This window comes from Hoplias malabaricus, chromosome 13 (assembly GCF_029633855.1).
Source record: "Hoplias malabaricus isolate fHopMal1 chromosome 13, fHopMal1.hap1, whole genome shotgun sequence".
NCBI lineage: Eukaryota > Metazoa > Chordata > Actinopteri > Characiformes > Erythrinidae > Hoplias > Hoplias malabaricus.
Genome location: NC_089812.1, coordinates 28,510,084 through 28,535,250, shown reverse-complemented (window position 1 = coordinate 28,535,250; position 25,167 = coordinate 28,510,084). Strand labels below are relative to the sequence as shown.

At 41.1% G+C, this 25,167-nt stretch overlaps 2 protein-coding genes across 2 annotated transcripts; both read left to right on the top strand.

The window, feature by feature from the left end:
- The first annotated feature begins 463 nt into the window (after window positions 1–463).
- rprml (reprimo-like) lies at window positions 464–3,436 on the top strand. Its single transcript, XM_066642747.1, has one exon. The coding sequence runs from the start codon at window positions 719–721 to the stop codon at window positions 1,043–1,045; it is 327 nt and encodes a 108-aa protein (XP_066498844.1). The 5' UTR covers window positions 464–718; the 3' UTR covers window positions 1,046–3,436.
- Window positions 3,437–17,477: 14,041 nt separating this feature from the next.
- Window positions 17,478–23,947, top strand: LOC136665456 (proline-rich protein 29-like). Its single transcript, XM_066643095.1, has 6 exons — window positions 17,478–18,058; window positions 19,053–19,140; window positions 21,910–22,016; window positions 22,106–22,305; window positions 23,284–23,353; window positions 23,502–23,947. Exons 1-6 carry the CDS (start codon window positions 17,774–17,776, stop codon window positions 23,550–23,552), a joined length of 801 nt encoding a protein of 266 aa, XP_066499192.1. The 5' UTR covers window positions 17,478–17,773; the 3' UTR covers window positions 23,553–23,947.
- Window positions 23,948–25,167: the final 1,220 nt, after the last annotated feature.

The window sequence follows — 25,167 nt, the reverse complement described above, 5'->3', positions numbered from 1 at the left end:
TAATGAATGAATTAATAAAACATAACACTTGTGAGTGTGTGATGCTCTGACGTTCGGAGCCCCATGAGCTCCACATAAAGCTTCCTCAGAAGAGAAACTGATGTTATAGCAAATGGGAATAATGGACCTGTTAATACCCTTGATTTAAAGAAATACTGGATGAGTAGGTGTCCACATTTGGAGATAAAGTCTAGTTCCTCTATGGCAAATAACGCTGGGAAGTTTTGTGTCTGATCTGAGCTGACAGAAAGAAGAGAACGGTGGTCTCTATGAAAATTGAAAATGAAAAGTGTGTAGCCTAAAAAATGATCTCTCTCTCTCTCTCTCTCGCTCTTTCTCACTCTCTCACTCTGTGTGTGTGTGTGTGTGCGCGTGTGCGTGTGCTGAACCTAAAAGTCCAGGGTACACGCCTCTCTGTGGACTCTGTTCGGTTGCTTTCAGCTTCATTCAGTTGTGGGCACAAGCCAACTCTGGTTTTACGCGTTTTCTGTTTCTCTCGATTTCTAGCTCAGTTAGTCAGTTTGTCTCTCTCTCTCTCTCTCTCTCTCTCTCTCTCCCTCTTTTAATAGTGAGAGTGTGAGAAGTCCAGGGCGCGCGCCTCTCCGAGTTGCTTCTTTCTCATCAACAGTAAACTTCGGCTCGCGCGTGTCTCGACGCTCATCTTGTTCCTAACTGAAATCGTGTTCGCGAGCCTCGCATGGACTGAGGGCAGCGCGCGATGAACGGCACGCTGTTTAACCGCACGGTGCTGACGGAGCTCGTGCGCTGCTGCGCGGGGAACGGCACCGAGGACAGCGCGAGCGGCGGCGCCGGCGGAGGAGGCGGTGGCAGCGGGTCCCTGGCGCTCGAGCAGGAGGCGCGCAGGTTGCTGGTGACGCGCGCGGTGCAGATCGCCGTGCTGTGCGTGCTCTCGCTCACCGTGCTCTTCGGCGTCTTCTTCCTCGGCTGCAACCTCATGATCAAGTCCGAGAGCATGATCAACTTCCTCGTGCGCGAGCGCCGACCCTCCAAAGACGTGGAGGCGGTCATGATCGGACTGAGCTAGTTCAGGCGCGCGCAAAAAAACCCTTCTTCGTCCTGGGGTTTGGATCTGTAAAGGCACCGAGGTGTGTGTGTGTGTGTGTGTGTGGGGGATGTTTATGAATGTTTACGCAGCTCTCTGTTTAATCCATTTTCATCAATTTCCTGTAACCGCTTCATCCGGATCAGGGGCCCGGGGTGTCTGGAGCCTTCCCACAATCATCAAGCGCAAGACAGGAACACACTCTGGACAAGGCGCCAGTCCGTCACTGGGCATCACACACCCACACCTATGGACACTGTCACACTGCCAAACCACATACCTTTTTGGACTGCGGAAGGAAACCCACGCAGACACGGGGACAACACCGAAAACACAACAGTGACCCGAGGGTACAATCAAACCCAGGACTCCGAGACCCTGAGGGCTGTGTGACATCAGTGACATCACCTGCTGCACCACCACTGCTTTACATTCAGACAGAGAATGGCATTGATATCAATTGCATTCTACAGCTGCATGCAAAAGTTTGGGGCACGCATGGTCATACGTTATTTGGTGATATTGCATAAACCCAGCTGCAAAGTAGTCAGCTCACATTGGGAAATATTAGAGAATTGGAGGATATGTTAAAACATGGGCACCACTTACATTCCCCCTTACTTTATATACTAAAAATAATTAAAGGTGCATTAGGCAGTTTCACCAGAGTGTCTTTGTTATTGTAGTTCATCTAACTAGCCACCAGTGGTTGTGCAGAATTCCAGGGTCCAAAAACGAGAAACAACATCTAAAGCCAGGCATTCTGGTCTGGAGCCCTGCTTATCGTCGCTAAAACAAACATTTAAGATCATGTTCTTCATATTTTACACTTTATTCATACTACTCTCACAGTGAAGTAAAACCACCTACTGCACCTTTAATGCTGATTATATGATCAGGCGCACACACCAGCCTTTAGCGGTTCACAGGGACCCGCAGTGACCCAGCTGTCTGAGCAGGGTTTGGGGCTGGAGCTGATGGAGCATGTGGAACTATTTGAGAATATTGGAGACTGATTTTTTGCACGTGCTGAGATGATGATATGAATGTATCGATATTTATGAATGTTTATGGAACTCTTTGTACTTCACATTTTTTATATGGTGTATGCAGTAAATATGCGCATAAAAAGGGGGTGGGCTTAGTTACAAACTGAAAATATAATATAATGAGATGTTACCATGATCTGAACTACGATTGCAGTGACATTACTGAATGAAGCTCTATTTTTTAAGTGTTCATTGTTTATACATTGTTCTCTTGCTGAGAGCTCAGCTACAAGTATAGTACTGTCAGAGTACAACACTGTACACTGTCAGGAAAACTGTAACTGTGGTGTTATCACTTTGACAGTACCCTACATACATACCTTTAGTCAGGAAACATAATTGTACCTTACTGTAGATTTTAAAAGTTGTGTTGATTCTATACATCGAACCATGAAAGAAACATTCCCCTCTCCTTCTGAAGCAGAGAATGTAATGTAGCTTCACAGAACACACCTGTTGTATCTTTAAGGGTACAGTTACTTTGTTTGTACCTTTAGTGACCAATAATGTATTTCTATTGCACATTTTGTGTTTTGGAAAGTGTACTGTACAGCATTTTACAGTCAATTTACTGTAAATCTACAATATTGAAATCTCAGTAAGTGCCCCAGCAACACTGACCCGATGGAGGACATACAGTCTAAACAGTAATGAATGGACAGCTGCTTTGGATTCACAGCAAAATACAGTAACCTACTGTCCTCAAAGAAAACAGTATGTTATTGTATAAACAATATTGTAATTTACCATAATTTACCGTAATTTATTAAAAGAACTTGTTTACAGTGTGTTTACTGACATTATCTTATTATTCTATAAAGCGGTTTATTGCATTGGGGTTCTTTGACTTCTGACTTTTCCAGTGAAACTATGTTTACATGTTTTTACCTCAAACTCAAGAAGAGAATGTCAATCAACCTCTGTTTTTCTGGTTTGTTCTGAACTTCTGACCTGCATGGACTTTAAAGATGGAGTAAACGTAGCCTATGCATCTGGCACTGTGGGTGATTTTATTGTTTTGATTTTGTTTTTGTTTTTTCAGAAGATGTTGAAATGTACTTTTCTCTACCTTGTGGCAGAAAGCACACTCCTCCGGTGGGGGACACTTGCACGTTTCCTTCTCTGTCCTTCACCGCTGTTGTGTGTTTTGATGGGAGCTGCCCAGCGGCTCAGTTGGTTTTTCAGCATGTTCCTGATGTTCTAGGTGCTCTTCTGTCCTGCACTCTCTCTCTCTCTCTCTCTGATGATGAAACCTCAGTGCTGCATGAACTCATTCTTTTGTACACAATGATAATACTTGAAGTAGCAGCATGTTTGTGTTAATAAAGGTTCTATTTCTGTTTCAGTTTTGGTAGTTTCTCCGTTGGATGAGTGACCGCACTTTGTTTATTTCACTTTGAATATAAAACACCATCAGGTATTTAATGTGGATTTAAAAACAAAAACATGATTTTAATCAAAAAACACTTTTTATAAAATTCTCAGGATATTTCCTCACCATTTACTAGCACTCCATACAAACTGGAAACCAGTCTAATGTGTTTATGAAGCACCAATATAAGTAAACCGGTAAAAAAAACCCAAAAAAAAAAACAAAGGTGCTCAGTGTGGTATGCTAGGTTTTTCCCTCTCCTCATAACAGAAAAACAGCATCTGGAGGTTTTTAGACAACGAATAGACCTAAAAACTTTGAAAAGCATGAATCGAGATAAGGATATGTCTCTATTCCTGCTCCATAGGTGGGTAATATTCAATTATTTTTGCTGCAGATGGAACTGGCTCTAAATTTGGGAGAGCACTAATTGCATGAAAATAAACACAGGCCGAAAGTGCTACAAAACTTAACAACCCTGAGTGAGAAATGAGATTCTGCACGGCAACTGCTGCTGCTGAGTGTGCTCCATGAAGCATATGTAATAATGCCACTATTTCTCATAAGGTCTTCACTGTCTTTCTTGGGAACACTTTTTAAGTGCACTAAAAGCACAAAGCCTTTGAACGACGATTACAGCTGATATTTAATTTCACTTTAAAGAGGAATAAAGTTGTAAGAAAAGCAGGATACACTGCGACACATAACTTTGTAATATCAATTTGTGAATATATTTCTGGTAGTAAATGAAAAAATATATTATTATATATAAAATACATCATAAGGGCGGCACGGTGGTGCAGCAGGTAGTGTCACAGTCACACAGCTCCAGGGACCTGGAGGTTGTGGGTTCGATTCCCACTCGGGGTGACTGTCTGTGAGGAGGAGTGTGTTCTCCCTGTGTCTGTGTGGGTTTCCTCCCACGGTCCAAAATCACACGTTGGTAGGTGGATTGGTGACTCAAAAGTGTTCATATGTGTATGTGTGAGTGTGTGTTGCCCTGTGAAGGACTGGCACCCCCTACAGGGTGTGTTCCTGCCTTGCGCCCAATGATTCCAGGTAGGCTCTTAACCCACTGCGGCCCTGAACTGGATAAGCGCTTACAGATAATGAATGAATGAATGAATATATCATAATGGTTACTGCACATTTTATCATTTACTATATATTCTAGTTTACATGAGTCACCTTAGGTTTTCCTCAAAACTTAAAAAAAACTTGATTGAGAGTAAACTCAAGACTAATTCAAACTGAATAAGCTAAACCTGTGAATGTGGAGGGCAGAGCTTGTTGCCTCCATGCTTTCCCAGAGATAGCACATCTGCATAGATATTTTTCACACCTCTAAAGTTCTGTCTTAGATGTTGATTGCATTTCCTTCTTTTTATGATCCAAATAATCCCAATCCTATCACATTCAGTGATGTTGAGTTCTGGGCTTTTGGGCGATCAGTCCAGTGTTTTGAGAAAAGCACCGTATTCTTTGTGTGATTTGAAACATTTCTAGTCTATTTTTTTTATTGGTAGCAGCCCTTTTACTGCTCCACATACTTTCAGACACATGGCATTGATTTGTCTTCTCACAGAGAAAGACTGAGAGACTTGTGGATTTGTGGAATTCTGAAGGGAAAAAAGGATCTTGAGTTTACCTCTGGTTATGTGATTGTGATGGTTTTCTAGGCCTGCCAGGACTTGCATGGTTCTTAGGGATAACATTTCATGTTTAGTCACACTTCTTTGAGATGAACGTATTGTCACTGATTCTGCTATTTTTCTTTTTAATGAGATGTAATTTTGTGGTGCACGAGACAGGACAAACTGTTCAAATGGCTCCAGTTTATGACTGGTATTAAAATAAGAACAATATGTCACCAGAACACACAGGACACTGACTTTGTCAGTAACTAACACAAGCATAAAACCCATCTGGGAAATTACAAAAAAAAAAAATAACAGGGAAGGATGGTAAGGCTGGTCTTGGTTACAGTTGCTATGTATTATCTCTAGACTATTTTAGGTCTAGTCTGAACTGAGTAAATTGGAGCATTTGTAAGTAACACATGATCTAGCTGACAGACTGTACTAATATGACAGTTAACTTTGTTACACAACACTGAGCATTAAATATTAAGGCCATGATGGCTCTCACTGTAACAGAAAGAGGAGTACAGGTTCATTTCCCTGGCTAACTAGATACCGCCAGTCAATAAATTGACCTGCTCAAGCTTTTTAGTGAAACTGCTAACTGGGAGATTGGGAGATGCTAACAAGGCTTGAGAAGCTATGCATCAAAATTGATCTCATATTCCATGACCAGTGGAATAGAATGAATTACAAAATATTGTTGTCCAAAAAGCAATATGGAAACTACGCAGGGGAAGGCAAAACTTTAGTAAAATTATTAGATAAAAGTAAACCTAATATTTAAAAAGTAAAAATTAATTAATTACAGTTAAGTGGCGGCGGTGGTGCAGGTAGTGTCTCAGTCACACAGCTCCTGGGACCTGGAGGTTGTGTGTTCAAGTCCCGCTCCGGGTGAGGAGGTCTGTGAGGAGTTGGTGTGTTCTCCCTGTGTCCGTGTGGGTTTCCTTCAGGTGCTCCGGTCTCCTCCCACAGTCCAAAAACACACGTTGGTAGGTGGATTGGTGACTCAAGTGTCCAGAGGTGTGAGTGGATGAGTGAATGTGTGTGTGTGTGTTGCCCTGTGAAGGACTGGCGCCCCCTCCAGGGTGTGTGCCCAATGATTCCGGGTGGGCTCCGGACCCACCACGACCCTAAATTGAATAAGCAATTACAGACAATGAATGAATAATTATACTTAAGATGGTACTAAATTATTATGATTAAAGATAAACAATATTTTAGCGAATATTTTAACAAAGAAGAAGGTTTTGTTTGTTGTAAATATATTTAGTGTTTGTTGTTTTTGTGCTGTAGAACAGGAAGCTGCCAGTTTAAATATGGCCGATTTAAATGTGGCATATATTTATGTTGCTTTTAATTTTCCTGTATAAAGTAAATAAATAAATAAATAGATAAGCTCAATTATGTATTTACTGATTTAAATAACATGACAAAGGGTACATTAATTAATGATGGACAGCATTAAGCATTATTTCTAATAATAATATTAGCATGAATACTAAAAATGGATTAGTTATCGTCACCAACTGTAGTTAATGACTGGCTGAGACATTTTTTGACCATTTATTAACGCTTAATATTAAAGCTATTATTAATGAATGGACCCTTATCATTTAATGTAAGTTAATTTAGGAGATTTTATTTGGTGCACTTCTGTTGTCCATCTGTTGTGAAATGTCCACACGGTGTAAGGAGAATGGAAAACTGAAATATTTAGAGAGGGATGAACTGCTTATTCATCTGAAGTGTCAGTAAAACTTGTTTTATCAGACACCTTTCCAAACTTTCTCTTGAGTGCTTCAAAAGCATTACACAGTCAATAGCTGGTCCAAATTACTACAGGCCCAAAACTGCATCATTAACCCCTTGTTCATCACTTTGGCTTCAGGGAGCAATTTGTTTCCATCCCTATGTCAGAGCAATGGAGTAACGTCTTACTTTGTGCTTCTTTTTGATTAGTTCCATTTATTTTTCTGTTTCTGCATTCTTTTAACATCGTGCTCATGTCCTTCTTTAACTGTCCTTTCTCCTGGACAGCTATAAAACCCTCCACATTTCTGAACTCACTAACTTTAAATTGCTCTGTGCTTTTTGATGGTTATTGTACTTTCTCTCTTCTTTTTCATGTTCTTTAGCTTTGTCCAGCTGGCTTCTTGCCAAGGCTTCTATAAAGTAAAATTCTCTTTCATTCTGAGACTTTTTTCTCAGCTCCAGTTCTTCACTGTTACACTATTTATCTTAATTTGATATCATGATAAATATGACTTAGTTTTATTTCTATGTTATAATTATTTAATTTCCTCTGTCTTTCTCTAACCCATGCTTTACAGGATTTTTTTACATCTCTCCTCTTCCATTTTTCACATTTTGGCTTTGAATTTTGTCCTTGTATTTGTCCAATGTATGCTATATAGCTAGGCCTATGATGGTTGCATCAGAACTGAACATGTAAATGAACGTTTTATCTTGTCATCACAGCATTTACGAGAATCTAGAGATGTTTGAACTATAGTGGAGTATGTGCGTAGCTTTTATGCAAATATAACACCATTTTATTTAAGTGAATATTGTGTCCAAATTTTGTTATCTGTGGCCTTTAAGCTGTTTTTAAACTACGACATGTGAATTGATAACTAAATGAACAGTTCGCTGTATAATTTAGTTAATTCCTCTAAAAAGTAAATCAGTCAGTGAACCTGAAGGTTAATGTAGTGGGTGGAGCTTTAGCTACCATTTGAATTAGAAGTTGAGTCAGTGTTGCTAGGGCTAGTCAGGTCTCAGTCTCTGATAGAAGTCACTGGTGGAGCTTCCTGGGACTGTAATGTTGTAGAATGACAATCAAATAACTGTGTACTGTAAATTACTGTAAATGCAGTACAGTGAGGTACTTTACTAGTAAACAATGGACAGACCACACTCCTGAAGCTATTAAAATGAGTAAATGCAACCTCAACCTCCCCATCCCCACAATTCTTCACATCTTTTGGCATAAGAAGTTCTGGATCATTCTGTTGACATGGTGACCAGTAGCCCCGCCTCTGCAGTGTGAAGCATTAATGAGCGCTCCTGTTTGGTCACCTTACCATTAATCAATAAGATCAAACATTCCTCAAAGGCTCACCACGCTCTTTCTCTCACTCCACAGTTCACCCTGTTTCCTGTAGATGAAAAGAAGGGGAGAGTGAAGCGGTGATCAGATGTGTGGGGTAGCCATACTTTAAGGGCAGCAGCACCGGCAGCAAGGCATCATGGGCTATATTTAGTTCAGTTCCATTTCAGCAGTTAATCGAGACAAGAGCCTGCTGAATTGCTGGAGTGAAAGAGAAGGGAATAAGGAAGTAGAGCTCAAAGTACCTGTTGTAGCTCAGACTCTGCTCGATTGGCATGGTCATACTTCTATTAAAGGGGAATTGGAAATCTGACCCAAACCACAATATAATGGCTCATATGTGATCAGTCAGTGGGTAAATTGCTTTTATAAAGTAGGTAGCTTTTACATTCCAAATGATAGTAAACACTAATAATTATCCTAATAGGGAATAATGCTCTTTCACAGTACTGTACAAGACTTTACATTAAACAGGGCATTCTTCAACAAAGACACAGAACTATCTCAATAACAGTCTTGCACAATATCAAGTAAAACACTGATACACAGCATCATTGATGAGAAGCGCTGCTCAAGCCCCAAATAACCATCCAAGTGCTTATTCTGCCCCCTTGTGGAGAATATTTACCCTGTTTAAAGGGAGTGAGTGAATGACAAACAAGACTTTGGATTTGCAGGGTGCAACAAGGTGGAACAACACACACACACACACACACACACACACATACACACACACACACACACACACACACAATTGAGCAGGCGTAATGAGCACGCTTTTACAACAGCAATGAGACCGAAATGAAATCATGTAGTTAGTTTTCCTCACTCTCTCATTCTTACTAAATTCTTTATATATCTGTCTCATTCCTATCATCCAGTATATGTTAAAGTCCACTAAAAGTGACTTTTAAGGATTGCATTGTATTGCACTGTTATTTTTGGTGGCTTTTTTCCAGGCAGCAGCCTCCAGCTCGCTGTCAGGACAGAAAATTGGTGAGAGGGCAAGCGAGGGAGACAATGACTTAAGAGAGGTAGCAGTGTCAGAAATGACAGAATGTCTGGAGAGAAAGAGAGGAGAGGCAGAAATGTCACTTGCAGAAAACTACAAGCACAGCCCCATCTCTCCATTTTTTCTTTTGCCATGACAGTGACAGTGGACAGACAGACAGACACACACACACACAGAAACTATACCTATATTAACGCTATTACTGCTTTTTCCTACCTTTCCTCCAGGCCAATTCAATGTTCAGATGTGGCCAGAGGAACTGAAAAGTGTGTGTGTGTGTGTGTGTGTGTGTGTGTGTGTGTGTGTGAGAGAGAGAGAGAGAGAGAGAGAGAGAGAGAGAGAGAGAGAGAGAGAGAGAACAACAAAAAGGGGAAAGTTTCACTATTATCACAGATCAACAGAATCTATTTTTCCTTTATCCAGTGTTTAATAGCTCTGTCTGCCTGGTTGAGAAAGTAGCAAGGATCACAAAGAGCTGTTCGTGCAGAGCTCCTTCTGACGTACTCCAAATATTGCTCCAGCTGATGACGACTACTGAATAATGAATAAATCTAACCAGCGGCTAGATTTGAGCAATACCCAAACATCTGTGACAGAGTGGCTGGTCCTATTTAATACCATCACACACATAGGGTCAAGACTTGGAGTCGCATATCATTATATTACCATCATCAGCGTTACATATAAACACTCAGACGACTATTGAAATTGGCCTAATGTGCAGTTGCTACATTGCATCACATTCTGTTGGTAAAGCTTTTCTAAGGGAATTATGCAGGCTGTGAATGCACAGCTTGACTGTTGTTTCAGCAATGGTTGCAGCTTAAAGTGAGGAAAGTCTCTCATTGGAAGAGGTGTATGCAAGCATTTGGACACATGGTGGACCATTACTTGTTGGCCACAAAATCCTTGTAGCACCTGTGCAAAACTAAAGAAAATAGAGGCACTTCATTGTGCTTGAATATTATGTAAATTAGGTTTTTTGTTGTTATTGTCGTTGCCAAACTGTCTTTATCAAAGTCAGATACGTGTTTCTCTTGTGTCTGTTTTTCTACCCTCTTATTTAATCCTGTAACTGTTCTCCTAGTCGCCCCCCGCTCAATTATCCTTTTCTCTTACTGTCTTTGGCATTCTGCCTGTGCACACTGCAATCCCTTGTGTTTGTGTAAGGGCACACAGTGATCAGTATATAATCAGCCTCCAGTCAATCAGCCGCCTGTCAATACTCTTTCCTCATTTCCTTGAAAAAACATTTGCTCACAGAGGATAAGACGCTCTGACCCTGTTGGAAGCAATACAGTTTTATTGCTAGGCTATTCATTTCAAGAATCTCTCCTAATCTGTGGCACTGATAAGCTCAAAGCTTATAAACGGCACCAGGGGAGGCACAAAACTCAATAATATCTATTTCCTGAAAGGCAAGGAATGACCCGCTAAGGCCACGCTGACCTAGAACAGATGCAGCCATGTTCCTTGCCTCCATTACACTCTGAGAGTGTCTGGAGTTAGCTGACTGAAGGACATTGCTATTGACAAGGTACAAAACTTCAGTGCCACACAAGTCCGAAGTTTCTTAGACACTACTTCAAGGTGTACCCACTGTGGGCATCTCAAAGTTGGAAATGAAATGAGACACTGGAACTATTGGAACACTGGAAGCCTAAACTCGCCATGCTCAGTGCCAGGCGTTGCCTAGAGGGGTATGAAGCCCCACAGCATTGGGCTCTGGAGCATTGGAACTGTGTTTTCTGCAGTGACAGAACACTATCCAGTACATCTGGTATGAGTTGGCTATTTTTGTGATCACAGTTTTACCAATCCAACACCTCTCCTCACAGTTCTCATGCCATAATGCTACCAAATCTAGTGTAAAACATTCAAACCTTTATCAAAAGATGGTTGTTCAAAGATTCCTCAGTAAAGACAGTGGAACCACAAAGACTCAAAGAGCCATTTTCATGCTCCAAATTAATTTGCATTGTGAAAGCAGTCTTCAGATTAATGGGAAAATTAATGTAAATGGTTCAATACAGAATCTTTAGGAAAATGGTTCAACATTACACTAAAAACGTTCTTTTGCTGTTACAAGCTCAACATTTCAGAATGTTCTTTTGTTTGTTTGTTTTTTGTCTTATATATAACTCTTTTGGTTGAGTCATTATATTTCTATACAGAACAATTATCTCTACTGAACAACCCTTGAAGAACCATCTTTCTTTTTAAAAGTGATCATGGAGGCTGTCACAGCAGAGGGGCGAAAAAGACAAATTCCCGTTGGAGAGACTTAAAATGATCAAGTGTCCATAAACATTTGGCCATTTATTGCATAACACGACATTAACTGGGGTGGCACGGCAGCAGGTAGGTGTCTCAGTCACACAGCTCCAGGGTTCTGAAAGTTGTGGGTTCAAGTCCTGCTCCGGGTGACTGTCTGTGAGGAGTGTGGTGTGTTTTCCCTGTGTCTGCGTGGGTTTCCTCCCACAGTCGAAAAACACACATTTGTGCGTGGATTGGTGACTCAAGTGTCCGTAGGTGTGAGTGGGTGAATGAATGTGTGTGTGTGTCGCCTTGTGAAGGACTGGCACCTCCAGGGTGTGTTCCTGCTTTGCGCCCAATGATTCCGGGTAGGCTCTGGACACACCGTGACCCTGAACGAGATAAGCGGTTTCAGACATTTTTTTAAATCACAGAACACTTTGGACATTTTAGAATAACAATGAAAACTATTACACAATAAAAAAATTCATATGTAATTAGTGCAGACATATCGACCTTCTGGGTATGTGTTGCCCTGTGAAGGACTGGCGCCCCCTCCAGGGTGTATTCCCATGCGCCCAGTGATTCCGGGTTGGCTCCGGACCCCCGTGACCCTGACTTTGATAAGCAGACACAGACAATGAATAAATGAATGAATATTGACCTTCTACCATTCAAGGTTTTTTAGATCCCTCCCTCCCTCATCACAACACTGTGAGGACAGACATTTCACTAACTTTTAACAAGAAACAGACAGTAACAGGATGATGAAAGGACTGTGGATCTACCTCTTAATTGTCATTTCATTTCATTTCAAATCAAAGACAAATCAAAAGCAAAACATTAAAGCATGCAGCGAACACTTCTCAACCAATCAAACTGTCATCGGAACTAGGTACAGAGTTTACCTTTCTCACTGATTTCTATTGGAAGTGTGCCATGGGTCAGTGGGCTTTCTGTTCTTTTCTAAGCGCAGAGAAAAGGTTTTTTTGTTCTGTAGTCCACTGTGTGCTACAGGTGCGATAGACAAGGATTTTGGTAGACTGGTATTCCTCTGAAGAAAGAGCTGATAATTAAACTCACCAGTGGAAAAATATTTCTAAAAAACTGTAATTAAGAATATCTTTATCCACCACAACTAATAAAATGATTGAAAATCAAGTGGAGCTATATATAAATGAACAGTCCATCTCTGCTTTGTGACAGTTGATATGACAACTTTTCTTTGAAAGAATGTGATTAGAATAACTGAACTGGTCATGCTGTTTCCCTGTGTGGATTCTAGCTGCACTCATTATACACCAAATGCCAGACCAGGTAATGTGTATTTGTGTTCATAAATGTCATTCTCTATTTCAATGTGTGGCAGTGTATGCGATGGTTCTGCATGGAACCCTGTGTGTGTGTGTGTGTCATTATTTATTTTAATAGCATCTGTAAATACACTGAGTGCGCTGAAGTTACTCAAATATACAATATAAGTATGTGCATATGTGTATACAAACACACACACACACACATACAAACTGCCACCGGCACCTAAGTCTTGCAATAGCAGGTTAGGGTTGCCATGGGAACGAAAAGAGATAATGGCCGTATAGTTGAGCACATGCTGCAGGGTGTGTGTATTAGTATGTGTGTATGTATGTGTAGTGTGTGTGTTTGTTGTGTTGTGTTATGTGTGAGACCAAAAAGACACAGAAGTACTGTCTGTGTCAAAAAGTCACAGCCATACACCCTCGATGATGACCAGCTATATCATCCAATTATTTCTCGCCAAGGAACAAAAATCTCATCTCAGCTTTCATATGAATAAAGTGATTATCATCTAAATTCTTTCAGCAATCCTCCACATGACATTTATATGAGGCTCTTCATTCTGGTTAATGTCAGACTCATGGCTGAAGCAAGACAGCAATTTACTTTTTTTACCCTCTTATCCTTGATCCTGACGGTAGCTCAGATCTTAGTCTTAGTCCTTCAGGGTATTCATTCATTCATTCTGTAATCGCTTATCCAGTTCAGGGTCGCTGTGGGTCTGGAACCTACCCGGAATCACAGGGCGCAAAGTGGGAACACAAGGCGCCAGTCCTTCACAGGGTGACACACACTCACACATTCACTCACGCACTCACACCTATGGACTTTTTTGAGTCGCAAAGACACCTACCAACATGTGTTTTTGGACTATGGGAGGAAAAAGGAGCACCCGGAGGAAACCCACTCGGACACAGGGAGAACACACCAACTCCTCACAGACAGTCACCCGGAGGAAACCCACGCAGACACAGGGAGAACACACCACACTCCTCACAGACAGTCACCCGGAGGAAACCCACGCAGACACAGAGAGAACACACCACACTCCTCACAGACAGTCACCCAGGAGGAAACCCACGCAGACACAGGGAGAACACACCACACTCCTCACAGACAGTCACCCGGAGGAAACCCACGCAGACACAGGGAGAACACACCACACTCCTCACAGACAGTCACCCAGGAGGAAACCCACGCAGACACAGGGAGTACACACCAAACAGTCACACTCCTCACAGACAGTCACCCAGGAGGAAACCCATGCAAACACAGGGAGTACACAACAAACAGTCACCTGGAGGAAACCCACGCAGACACAGGGAGAACACACCACACTCCTCACAGACAGTCACCCAGGAGGAAACCCACGCAGACACAGGGAGTACACACCAAACAGTCACCCGGAGGAAACCCACATGACACAGGGAGAACACACCAAACTCCTCACAGACAGTCACCCGGAGGAAACCCACGCAGACACAGGGAGAACACACCAACTCCTCACAGACAGTCACCCGGAGGAAACCCACGCAGACACAGGGAGAACACACCGACTCCTCACAGACAGCCACCCGGAAGAAACCCACGCAGACACAGGAAGAACACACCAACTCCTCACAGACAGTCACCCGGAGCTGTGTGACTGTGACACTACCTGCTATATCTTCACAAGACGGCACAAAAACAAAACCAAAAAAATATTTAAATTAAAAAACAGGATGTAGAGGAGTTGTCGAACTGGCAAATGGAAAAAAGGACATCAGGGATATCCATGGAAAGATAAAAATAAGAATAGATTTAGAAAATGAAAAAGAAAATGGCTAGAGACATATAAAGACTAAAAATGAACCGACAAAATAGAGAATAACATTGGTTTCAAACACCAATAATACGAGAATACTGACAGAAAATGCAGAAAGAAAAAAAGAACATAAGAGATAATTGAAAATGGTGTTGAGCTAAGGTTCCCTGCAGAGTTGGGAAGGTCTTTCTGAACCACAATGTTTTACTCATTTAACATCTGGTCTCTTCTAAATGTATAAACATTGTGTTTTATTAACAAAGTTTCAGGAAGCTCATCTCTGCTGCTTATGTTAATTGACTACAACTTCAGGCTTTTGACAAATGATAAAAGCTGTGGCCTGCGTAGATTAGATTACAGTTGACTAATTTCATTGTCCACAGTGGTGGAAATTTGTCTTGGGCCTCTCTGTATGATTCAGCACACGTAATAAAAAACACACAAAACAGAAGCATAACGTTACTGCTGAATTAAAGCCTTCTATCTTCAAATGGTAATTTACAGCAGAAGAAAATGTTTTTGAGGGATGTTAATGCAGAAATGGTTCATTCCAACTGATTCCGAGTCATTTTAACGGTCTATGGATCATGGAGTTTGGACACAGTGTAAACAACTGTCAAAAATAAAAATAAAACAGTGACAAGTGTCTATAGCAATGTACAGTGACAGATGTGCATCCCCCACCACATACTTACTCGAGGTAGTAAAAAATATTAGAGTAAAATACTGACATTAATTCGGATAAAATAATGATTTAAAATAAATCAAAGCACAGAACACATTCGGCGGCATCCAGCAGGGCTTCAATGGAAGTGAGGACATGGAGTGTTTGAGAACCCCCACCTCATGCCCCCTGGCAGTGCTGGCTTTGCTAAATGCTTCTCTGTTTGGAACCTGCTGTGTTGGATCACAGATACAGATCAGGAAACATACAATGCTGGCTTGTTAGATCAGGAAAAGCAAATCCCAGGGGAAAGCTGTATTGCTGAAACCCGGGGTTTTATGGGAGGAAAAATGCAGTTAAAAAGAGCAAAACAATCACATTGAGCACAGAGGAATGAGTTTACGTCTTAAATAATGTCGCTGTCTGAGGAACAACATGTATATCCAAAATAGTCATTTAACAGCAGATGGAAAAATCAATATTCAGCAGAAGAAAAAAGCAGTGGAAGTCAAAGCAAAAACGTTTGGAGCATTTCTATTGGTCCATTCATTATGAAACATTCACACAAATCACCCAGAGCGGGACTTGAACCCACAACCTCCAGGTCCCTGCAGCTATGTGACAGTGACATTACCTGCTGCACCACCGTACCGCCCCGTCTCATTTATCTCCAAGGAATTACATCAAACGTTGACTCACTGTTTCAATTTATTAAGTATTAATAAGTTATTAATGCATTGACCTACTCTCAATCAGGGATCCATTAGCTGTGTATGCATATTTGTGTGTGTGTGTGTGTGTGAGAGAGAGAGAGAGAGAGAGAGAGAGAGAGAGAGAGACAGTGAGAGATGTGATTTTAAGTGTAATAAAATATTTATGAGGTCATAATTACAGAGTAATGAAATATGAGTGCATTTACATTGGTGAGCTGAGAGAGAGAGAGAGAGTGAGAAAGAGAGAAAGAGAGAGAGAGTACAAATGGTTATGCTGTAATCACAGAGGCATATACACAGGCATGCAGCTTTATAGGTTTAAAGACCCATGTGCCCTCTGTGTACAGTTCAGTAACTGATCTGTGTCTGATCTCAGTCTCACAGAGAACACTGTCTCATCTCCTCTCTCATTCCATCTTTCTTTATCTCTCCTCTCCCTTCTGTTCTACCTTTGTCCATCTCTCCGCTTCATTCTGGTTCTTATCTGTTTTTCTCATCTTCTCTGTCTCATTTTTTCCTTTCACGTCCTTTCTTCTTATTTCTTTAAACTGCCACGACATCTGTCTCTGCTTCCACCTCTTTTTATATTTCTGTCCTGTCTCCATCTCTTTCCTCCCTTTATTCTTCCTCTGTCACATTTGTTTCCATTCTTTCTCCTACGTCTCTCCGTCTCTTCAAAATGGTCCTCTCATCGACTTTACTTACTTCAATGTCTGTAATTTTACTGTCCTACCTCTGTCTTCTCTCACCTGTCTCTCTCCTTCTCACTTCTCTCATTTTCTCTTTCCCCTTTCTCTGTTTTTACCATCGCTGTCTTCTCTTTCTCCCTCCTGCATCTATTCATTCTCTCTCTCTCCCTCTCCTCCCCCCATACTCTTCTCTCACCTTCTCTCTCTCCGTCTCTCCTCCTCTCGCTCTTCTTTTTGCCAACTCTCTCTCTCTCTCTCTCACACACACACACACACACACACACACACACACACACACTGACTGGGGGCTTTTAAAAATAGCCATGATCCTTTCAGATTATGGCGCGCGCCTTGATTAATTACTACGTTTGAAGTGTTGGCGCTCGCGCGGGCGGCTCGGTGCGAAGACAGCACGCGGACAGCACGCGGGGGCGGGGGGAGGAGGGGGACAGCAAGAGAGAGCGCGTGCAACCGCAGATGTTAGCAGGCAAAAACTCATTCTCTCACACACACACACGTACACGTACACGCGTGAAGCGAGGGCGTAGTGTGCGTCTCAGTATGCGCGCGCCCTCCGAGATGAACTCGTAAATGTACTTTCTGAGTCTCAAACTTTATTTCCGTTGCTCCGCGCGGCCTCCCGCGTGCTGGGCGTAATGCCGTTTTTTGGCACTGCCAAGGCGGACAAGCAACTAGATAAATAAACCGTAGCCAGTTGTAGCCACTGTCGCCCACTCGCAGCGCTTTCACAGGATTTGTTTTATTGTCACGAATTCTGGCAACACAATTAGTTATTTATCACATAAAGCAGCTAATTAACGAGGCTCATTAAATGCCAGCGTAGCGCTTTCATGCGGACACGTTTACACACGCTTTACGTTTGGACATTTTATACACAGTGTTTACACTCCGCTTGTACTATTGTCAACTGTATTCCTCAAAATGACTGTTAATTTATACGAGCATATAGATTCTGTGTCCCACAGCGCGGACAAAACGTACTAAAAAGTGTGTTAAAAAGCACATAAACCTTCCCTGTGTGTATCTCAGTGTAGTAGAAGCGTGTGGTACGCGACCTCAAAATGTCTACCTCATGTTTGCCTCAGCGCACCGTGGCAACGGACCAGGGCAACGCCCTTCCCAGATATAATCTTCAAACACTGAGATACAAATCGTGTGTACAAAACCTGGTTATAGGTTCAGGAACTGAACCAAAGACGCGTCTCACAGTCCAACAGCAACAGGTGGGATTTGTCGGAAAACAGGTGGAAAAAAACAATCCATGTCAGAAAATGGCGTGGACAGAGCCCACCCAACTACACTTTCAGTCGGAGGATTCGTCAAACATCCAAATTGTTCAACAACCCGTGAGTTCAGCAAATACATATTGGCGTACTGCCCTTAAAAAGTGCTAAATGTACTGATTTAAATGAGTGCATTGGTCACAACCGAATAAATAAAACAGTACACAAAACTATTATTGTACACTGTGGTTGTGGTTATGAGTGTAGACGATGTTTTGTTTGTGCTGCTGATTTCAACAGCTTTACTTTGCATACTGCATTGTATGGAGCTATATTAGGGTCAAAAGTATTGTTCATTTAAAAAAATATATCAGAAAATAAATGTTCAAATCTTGAGATTGAACATTGAAAATAAAACAATATATTCAAAATTAAAATAAGTGTAGTTTTTTTCAGTTTAAATTGAATTTTGATTCAAGTATTTATTTTTAAATAGATAATTTATTTTCATTTTCCTGTATATTTTGATATTTGAAGTCTTATTTTTTTTTCAGTTGCAGATTTTATCCTTTTTTTTTTATCACATTCAGATCCTTGTTTTTCAGTTGCAGAGTTTTGTACCTGATCTAACGTGGGAGGCGGGACATCAGTGGAGAGGGCTGTGGTATAATTACTGACAGCATAGCAATGAAGGCGGAGGACCTTCCTCACTGTTGACTATGAGAAATATGTCAACATATCATATCATGAATATTAATGTTATACACAATATTCTGTGTAAAACATTGACTTTAGTGAAAAGTCCTTTATAGTGAGCACTTTTAGATTTGACTCCAATCACAGTGAAAGAGCTACAAACTTTGTCAGAGTGTGTAGTTCCACAGTCACACTTTAGTTTCCCAGCACTTTGCTGGTGATGGCGTCCGCTTCATCAGGACAAGCTGCAGCGAGCTGGTAATGAATCTGAATAAGTTCCTTATTCCCCAGGTTCTTAGTCTGATGTTCCGTTCCACCTTAAATTGTGCTTTAAATTAAACTGGTTTAAATGAACAAAACTTTTGACCCTAATAGAGATCCATACATTGAAGCAATTTCTGCATCATGTCGCCTTCCACAGAATCCTCAGCCGGTGACACTTTTCCAACAGCTTCCTGCCGCAATGACTTTACCTGTGAACTCTGTACGCCCAGGACACATCAGAGAGGGTACGACACGTCTGTCTCTCTCTCTCTTTCTCTCACTGTCACACACACACACACACAAAGTCAAGTATTAACTCACATGCTGCCCACCTACCAAGCAGTTATTTCAAAGCATTTTTATATTATTCCCAGTTTATAAACAGTGGCATAATAATACCTAAAGAATAGTTAGACAGTTTTTTAATTAAAGGGAGAGTGAAGGGAGAGCAGGACAAAAAGAAACACAAAGAAAACTAACAAGACTACATTAATATTTCATGTGTTTATGCAAGGTTTAAGAAGAGCATGCCATTGCCACATATTCTACTTTTGGATATTCACAAAGGGAAAAGGGGGGGGGGGTGTAATTAGGTTGTGCATTATGTCCCCTGTTTTATCGAACAGAAGAGAAAATTTTATTATATTGTTACAGAGCACTGCATTACAGAAATTGCCCAAAGGTTCCCCTGCCCATTAAACATTGCCTGTAAATACCAGTACAGTTAAGTGAGGCTAGTTGAGCTTGGGGAGATTAAAAGATCTTTGCTGATTCACTTGAATCACTTTGTAACACTTTACAAACCTCTCCAACTTAAACAATCAGATTATTGTAAAGTCCCTTTGATCATTGTGACACAGCCCTGCATTACTTCAGTGATGGCATAACCCACTCGGACTTGTGTAAGCGATGTGTCCTACGCCCCCAGAGTCTGAGCCCTTCTCTTAACTCACACACACCTGACAAGTCCAGGCAGGGTTAGGATGACACATATCACTGCAGAAATCTAGGTGCTCTGTTTATCCACTTTATTCTTGTGCACTATTTTTCTATGATACAAACATCCCCTTTGAACAGGCAATTATCTTAATTACTTCATGTGTGATACTGCAACAGTTGTTTGGGTTTTGCGGAAGTATCATCAGTGTCTTGTCAGACCTGGCAGCTTTGAGGTCTAATTCTGTTGAGCTTTATGTCTTATGATTTCCTCAAACCACCTCCCTAAAAACAGCGACTCAACTATGACTCACACTGTGATGAAAATCTGCTAAACTCTGCCCCCTACATCACAAGCATTAGAAGGAACAGGGTTCAGCACCAGAGTAGATTTTCTTTTACTAACTTAAAGGTATAGACATAAGTAATTGGACATATAATAAGTACTCCATATTCACAACATGGAAAAACATCATGGAAAAACACGTTGGTAGGTGGCTGTATGAAACTGCCCACAGGTTTGAGTGTGTGTGTGTGACTGGATGATTGTGTGTATCCATGTGATATACTTGCACCCAGTACAGAATATGTTCCTGCTTTGTGATCATGATTCCGCAGTGACATGTCGCTGGCTTCCTTGATCAGACAACACTTCATTTCAGAAAATTGAAAGTAGACAGAAGTGTTTCACCGAGTTCAGGAGCTGAAATTTTATTGGAGCTCCATAAAATTGTCTATAACACAGTTTGAGCTGCTTTTGTAGATGATAACACCATTCATGAAAAAGCAGAGGACAGACTTATCTTTCTGCCAATTGTCAAAAAGTTCTGAGCAAAGTAGATCTGTCAGCTTTGTTGTCATCACGCCAGAACCAACTTTGACAGTTCAGAGAGTTTTTTTTTTATTTTTTTATTTTTTTTTTTTTACCAAAATCGAGGAGAAGGCGAATAAAATGATGTCACCTTTTGCAGTTCAAAAACAGCATTTTGTGTCCAAGATGTCAACAGTTAAACACATGCTCAATTTAATGTGCAGTCTGGCCAAAAAACAATCTACACTGATAGGAAGTGAATGACATTCATTCATTATCTGTAAGCCCTTACCCAGTTCAGGGTCGTGGTGGGTCCAGAGCCTACCTGGAATCATTGGGCGCAAGGCGGGAATACACCCTGGAGGGGGCGCCAGTCCTTCACAGGGAAACACTCACACATTCACTCACACCTACGGAAACTTTTGAGTCGCCAATCCACCTACAAACATGTGTCTTTGGACCGTGGGAGGAAACTGGAGCACCCGGAGGAAACCCACACTGACACTGGGATAACACACCAACTCCTCACAGACAGTCACCCAGAGCTGTGTGACTGTGACACTACCTGCTGTGCCACCGTGCCGCAGTGAATGACATGAATATGTAAAATAACCAAACATATGTTTTTATGTAGTGAAAAAGCAGTTTTCTAAACTACGCTAAAACAAAAACAGATACACAAACCGAAGAAACATGGCAAATGGCTTAATGCCCACTGGGTATATCATTCTTTAAAAACCCATTTTTAGTGTAAAAGAGACCTGATTATGTGCCTGATGGGGCAACAAAAGGTTCAAACTGAAGGTAATTGTGGACTTGAACTGAGAGCCATTGCTATAGGGCAAGTTGTTCATAGTAGATTGTTTTACAGAGGGCTGCTAGGTTACACAAATTTAAAACATCAGAGCCTGAATAAGCCTAGTGTGAAAAAACAGTGCTCTGTGTTTACTTGCTTCCACTGTTGCCTTATTGTGTTGTAACTAAATGCAGGAAACTGGAGCACCAGGAGGATACCACACAAACACATCACAGCTATGTAGTTCATTAATAAATCAGTCTTTGGTAATGACAGTGAGGCTATGAGTAACCACTTGACCACAGTTATGACTGCGGCTTTATCACCACATCCTCCTTCCCTGCAACCAAAAGAAATATGAACAAAAAGCACTATCTTGTGGATGCAGGTGGTTACTACAAGCATTAACAAAGATTTACGACTTTACGACTGCCCCTATATGTAGACTTACGCATATGTGTTTGTGTGTAGACCTGGTGGAACTAATGATGATGCAGAATGCTCAGATGCACCAGGTGATTATGAACAACATGACCATGAATGCTCTCAGCACTTTCGGCTACACACACACACTGGAGGTAAAGAAAACAAATACACATCAGAATAAAGTAACACTCTTAGAATAGTGCCGCTCTGTTATTCAAAGTCTTTTTTTTTTTTTTTGTAGCACTCTGCAGGTCCACCTTTAGCAGCTGAGCCAGACTCAGATGTCTATCATCACTACTACCACCCCTATACCCCTGCCTCATCTCACCCTGTGTGGATGCCCCCTTTAGCAGAACCACAAATCCCTCAGATCCAGACCATCCCTGGCTTCCAGCCTCACACTGACTCTCAACACACCGTCAACACACAATACAGAGACAGGTGAGAGGACATAGCCACAATATAACTAAACCTTATACAGGTTAATAAGGATTTTAATTAATTTTGCAGCTCAAATATACACAAAATTCCACTCAGTTTAATATAAATCGTAAGAAAGAACATGTGTTATGCGTATAACCAACATATCATTGTTGGAGTTCATTCTTGAAATTTTTTTTTCAACTGGCAACTCTTGTTTTGGCCATGTTTTCTTTCAGCATTCACAAAGTCAAACATTTTCATGAGGTCTTAAAGCTCTCCCTTTAACTGTCAACTAACTCACACACTCACACCTACGGACACCTTTGTGTTGCTAATTCACCTACAAACATGTATTTGGACAGTGGGAGGAAACCTGAGAACCACACCGACACAGGGAAAACATGCTTAACTCCTCACAGACAGTCACCCGGTCCCTGGAGATTCATATAACTTTAGTGACTTCTTATTTTTTTAAAGGTTTGTTTCACAAAGCCATACTGTGATAAAGAATGTTTGGCTATTAAACCTAATTTGATATTAGTTTTATGTTTATTGGTAACTAAAAGTAATTCATTCATTCAATGTCTGTAACCACACATCCAGTTCAGAGTCGCAGTGGGTCCAGAGCCTTCCCGGAATCACTGAGCGCAAGGTGGGAATACACCCTGAAGGGGTGCCAGTCACACCCTGGAGGGGGGCAAAACACACTCACATATTCACTCACACCTATGGACACTTTTGAGTTGCCAATCCACATACCAACGGGTGTTTTTGGACCATGGGAGGAAATCAGAGCACCTGGAGGACACCCATGTCAACATAGGGAGAACACACCAAACTCCTCACAGTCAGTCACCTGCAACAGGACTCAAACTCACAACCCCAGGTCCTTGGAGTTTTGTGACAGCGACACACCCTGTCGCCCACAGAGTGTAATAATTGCACCGAATGTATCACTCCTCAATCTCCAAATACTCAAACTCACTGTCATTACAGGAGTGCTGTACCACCCACACCACCACCCAGCGCAGCAACAACAGTTGGGGCTGACATCCCCCTGCTACAGGTAATACACACTCACACCGACTTATGACATAACAATTTGTTATTTGTACTGAAATTTAACGTAGTATTTATAAATGTGTGTAGTACCAAGACTGACTTTGTATTATATGAATACTTAAAGTTTCTTTATTCTCTGTCTTTTTCCTCAGAGTATTATGAAGCAGAGAGAAGGCAACGTAACAAAAATGACACAGGACTGACACAAACCTAATAAGTCATACGGACATCTTTAGTATTCTTTTGGTTTATTATTTTTAATGATGACCGTGTTTATACAATAGTTTTTACACTTGTGGGACTGAGGCACACATTTGAGTAAGTATGAAAAAAATACCTCAAGTAGAAAAGAATACAAAATAAGACTAGTATAGTTGTGTAGTGTAGTGTTAATTATCTGCTCTAAATGCAGATCATCTGCCATCTTGGGATTATATCTTTCCCACTGGGGTAATGTGTAATTTAAAGAGCTCTGTGTCTTTATATTATTTTCATTTCAGCCATGTTACACCACCGCAGTGCCTTCAAACACGAATAGAACTGTATTTAACATACTGGACCTTTAATGTAAGAAATTACTCAATAGTGAAGGAATGAACACAACATTAGCCGTGTCTTTAATCCTGCCACTCAACCTGCAGGTGGCAACAATGTTACATCAACAGTTTAAAACGGGTTCATTCCAGGTTACAAATCTGCAGGGGTGAGAGTTTTACTTCAGCATAATATCTAAATTCTCTTCCATCCTTGACTGTACAGGATTTTGAATTAGTTTTCCATTGGGGATATAATAATAATAAATAAAAGAAACAAAGGTAATATCAAAGTATACAAGCGGATAAAATCCGATTTTTAACAAGAGAAGAAAACTAATGGCGGTCAGAAAAACTGCAGAGAACAGAAGGGAAAAAACCCTTAAAGGCTAAGCACCAGCTATATGAATGTGTCAAACAAATAAATACAGTGGAATTTGAGTTCCTAACTTGTGTTTATTGATAGTCAGAAAACATGTTATTTCTTACTAATTCAAGGAATAAGGTTTAAAAGACCAACGGTGTTCGGAAACTCTAATAGGCGTCTTGCCTGTGACGTAGATGGTGGACAACAACTCTAGAAGCTGCACTTAATTTAATGCAAAATGATGAAAAGCTGTGTTGTTTTTGGCTGCAATCATTCAATGTACAGTGGGACATCTGTGCACAAATGGCCCAAAGATCCCAAAATATCCAGAAAATGGACTAAATTTGTCAACTTTAAACGGGCACTTTGGAAAGGACCATCCGCTCACTCCGTTATCTGTAGCTCATTTCACTGGCGCTTTTCCAACAATATGGGCATGTAAGGACACCAACGAAAGGTGTTCAAGAGCCTCTGTAACATGGAGGTAAACAGGGTAAGGACACTCACTTCGCCTGTTTTAGTTGGTGTTAGTTAACGTTAGCTTGACTCGCTAAACTCGGTGTCTCAGATTATACTCGGCTACGTAGCTGCATTACGGAGGTTTATAGTGTCGGGTGAATTCGAGTTCGACTTCGATCACATTTACAAGAATAACGGTACCTCTACATTTGAGTGTAGCTTATTGCTAGGCTATTGTCATGAATAATGTTGGTTATTTAGCTAGATACTGTCATAACAGTCAGTCATAACGGTGTTTTACCGCGGCGTGGTTCAGCTGTTGTCCACCAGTGACGTCACGGTTGCGTTCAAGGATTTCCGTAGCGAGCTCGTGTTTTTCCGTCAATTTAATAAAATTGTCAGTTTTAAAGCAAATTAAGCTGCTATTTTCATTTTAATTCATACTTATATATGTCAGTA

Coding starts and splice junctions, on each gene's coding strand:
- rprml (XM_066642747.1), top strand. CDS start 719: ATGAACGGCACGCTGTTTAACCGCACGGTGCTGACGGAGCTCGTGCGC.
- LOC136665456 (XM_066643095.1), top strand. CDS start 17,774: ATGTCTACCTCATGTTTGCCTCAGCGCACCGTGGCAACGGACCAGGGC. Junction 22,306..23,283: donor AACACACAATACAGAGACAG/GTGAGAGGACAT, acceptor CTGTCATTACAG/GAGTGCTGTACCACCCACAC. Junction 23,354..23,501: donor CTGACATCCCCCTGCTACAG/GTAATACACACT, acceptor CTTTTTCCTCAG/AGTATTATGAAGCAGAGAGA.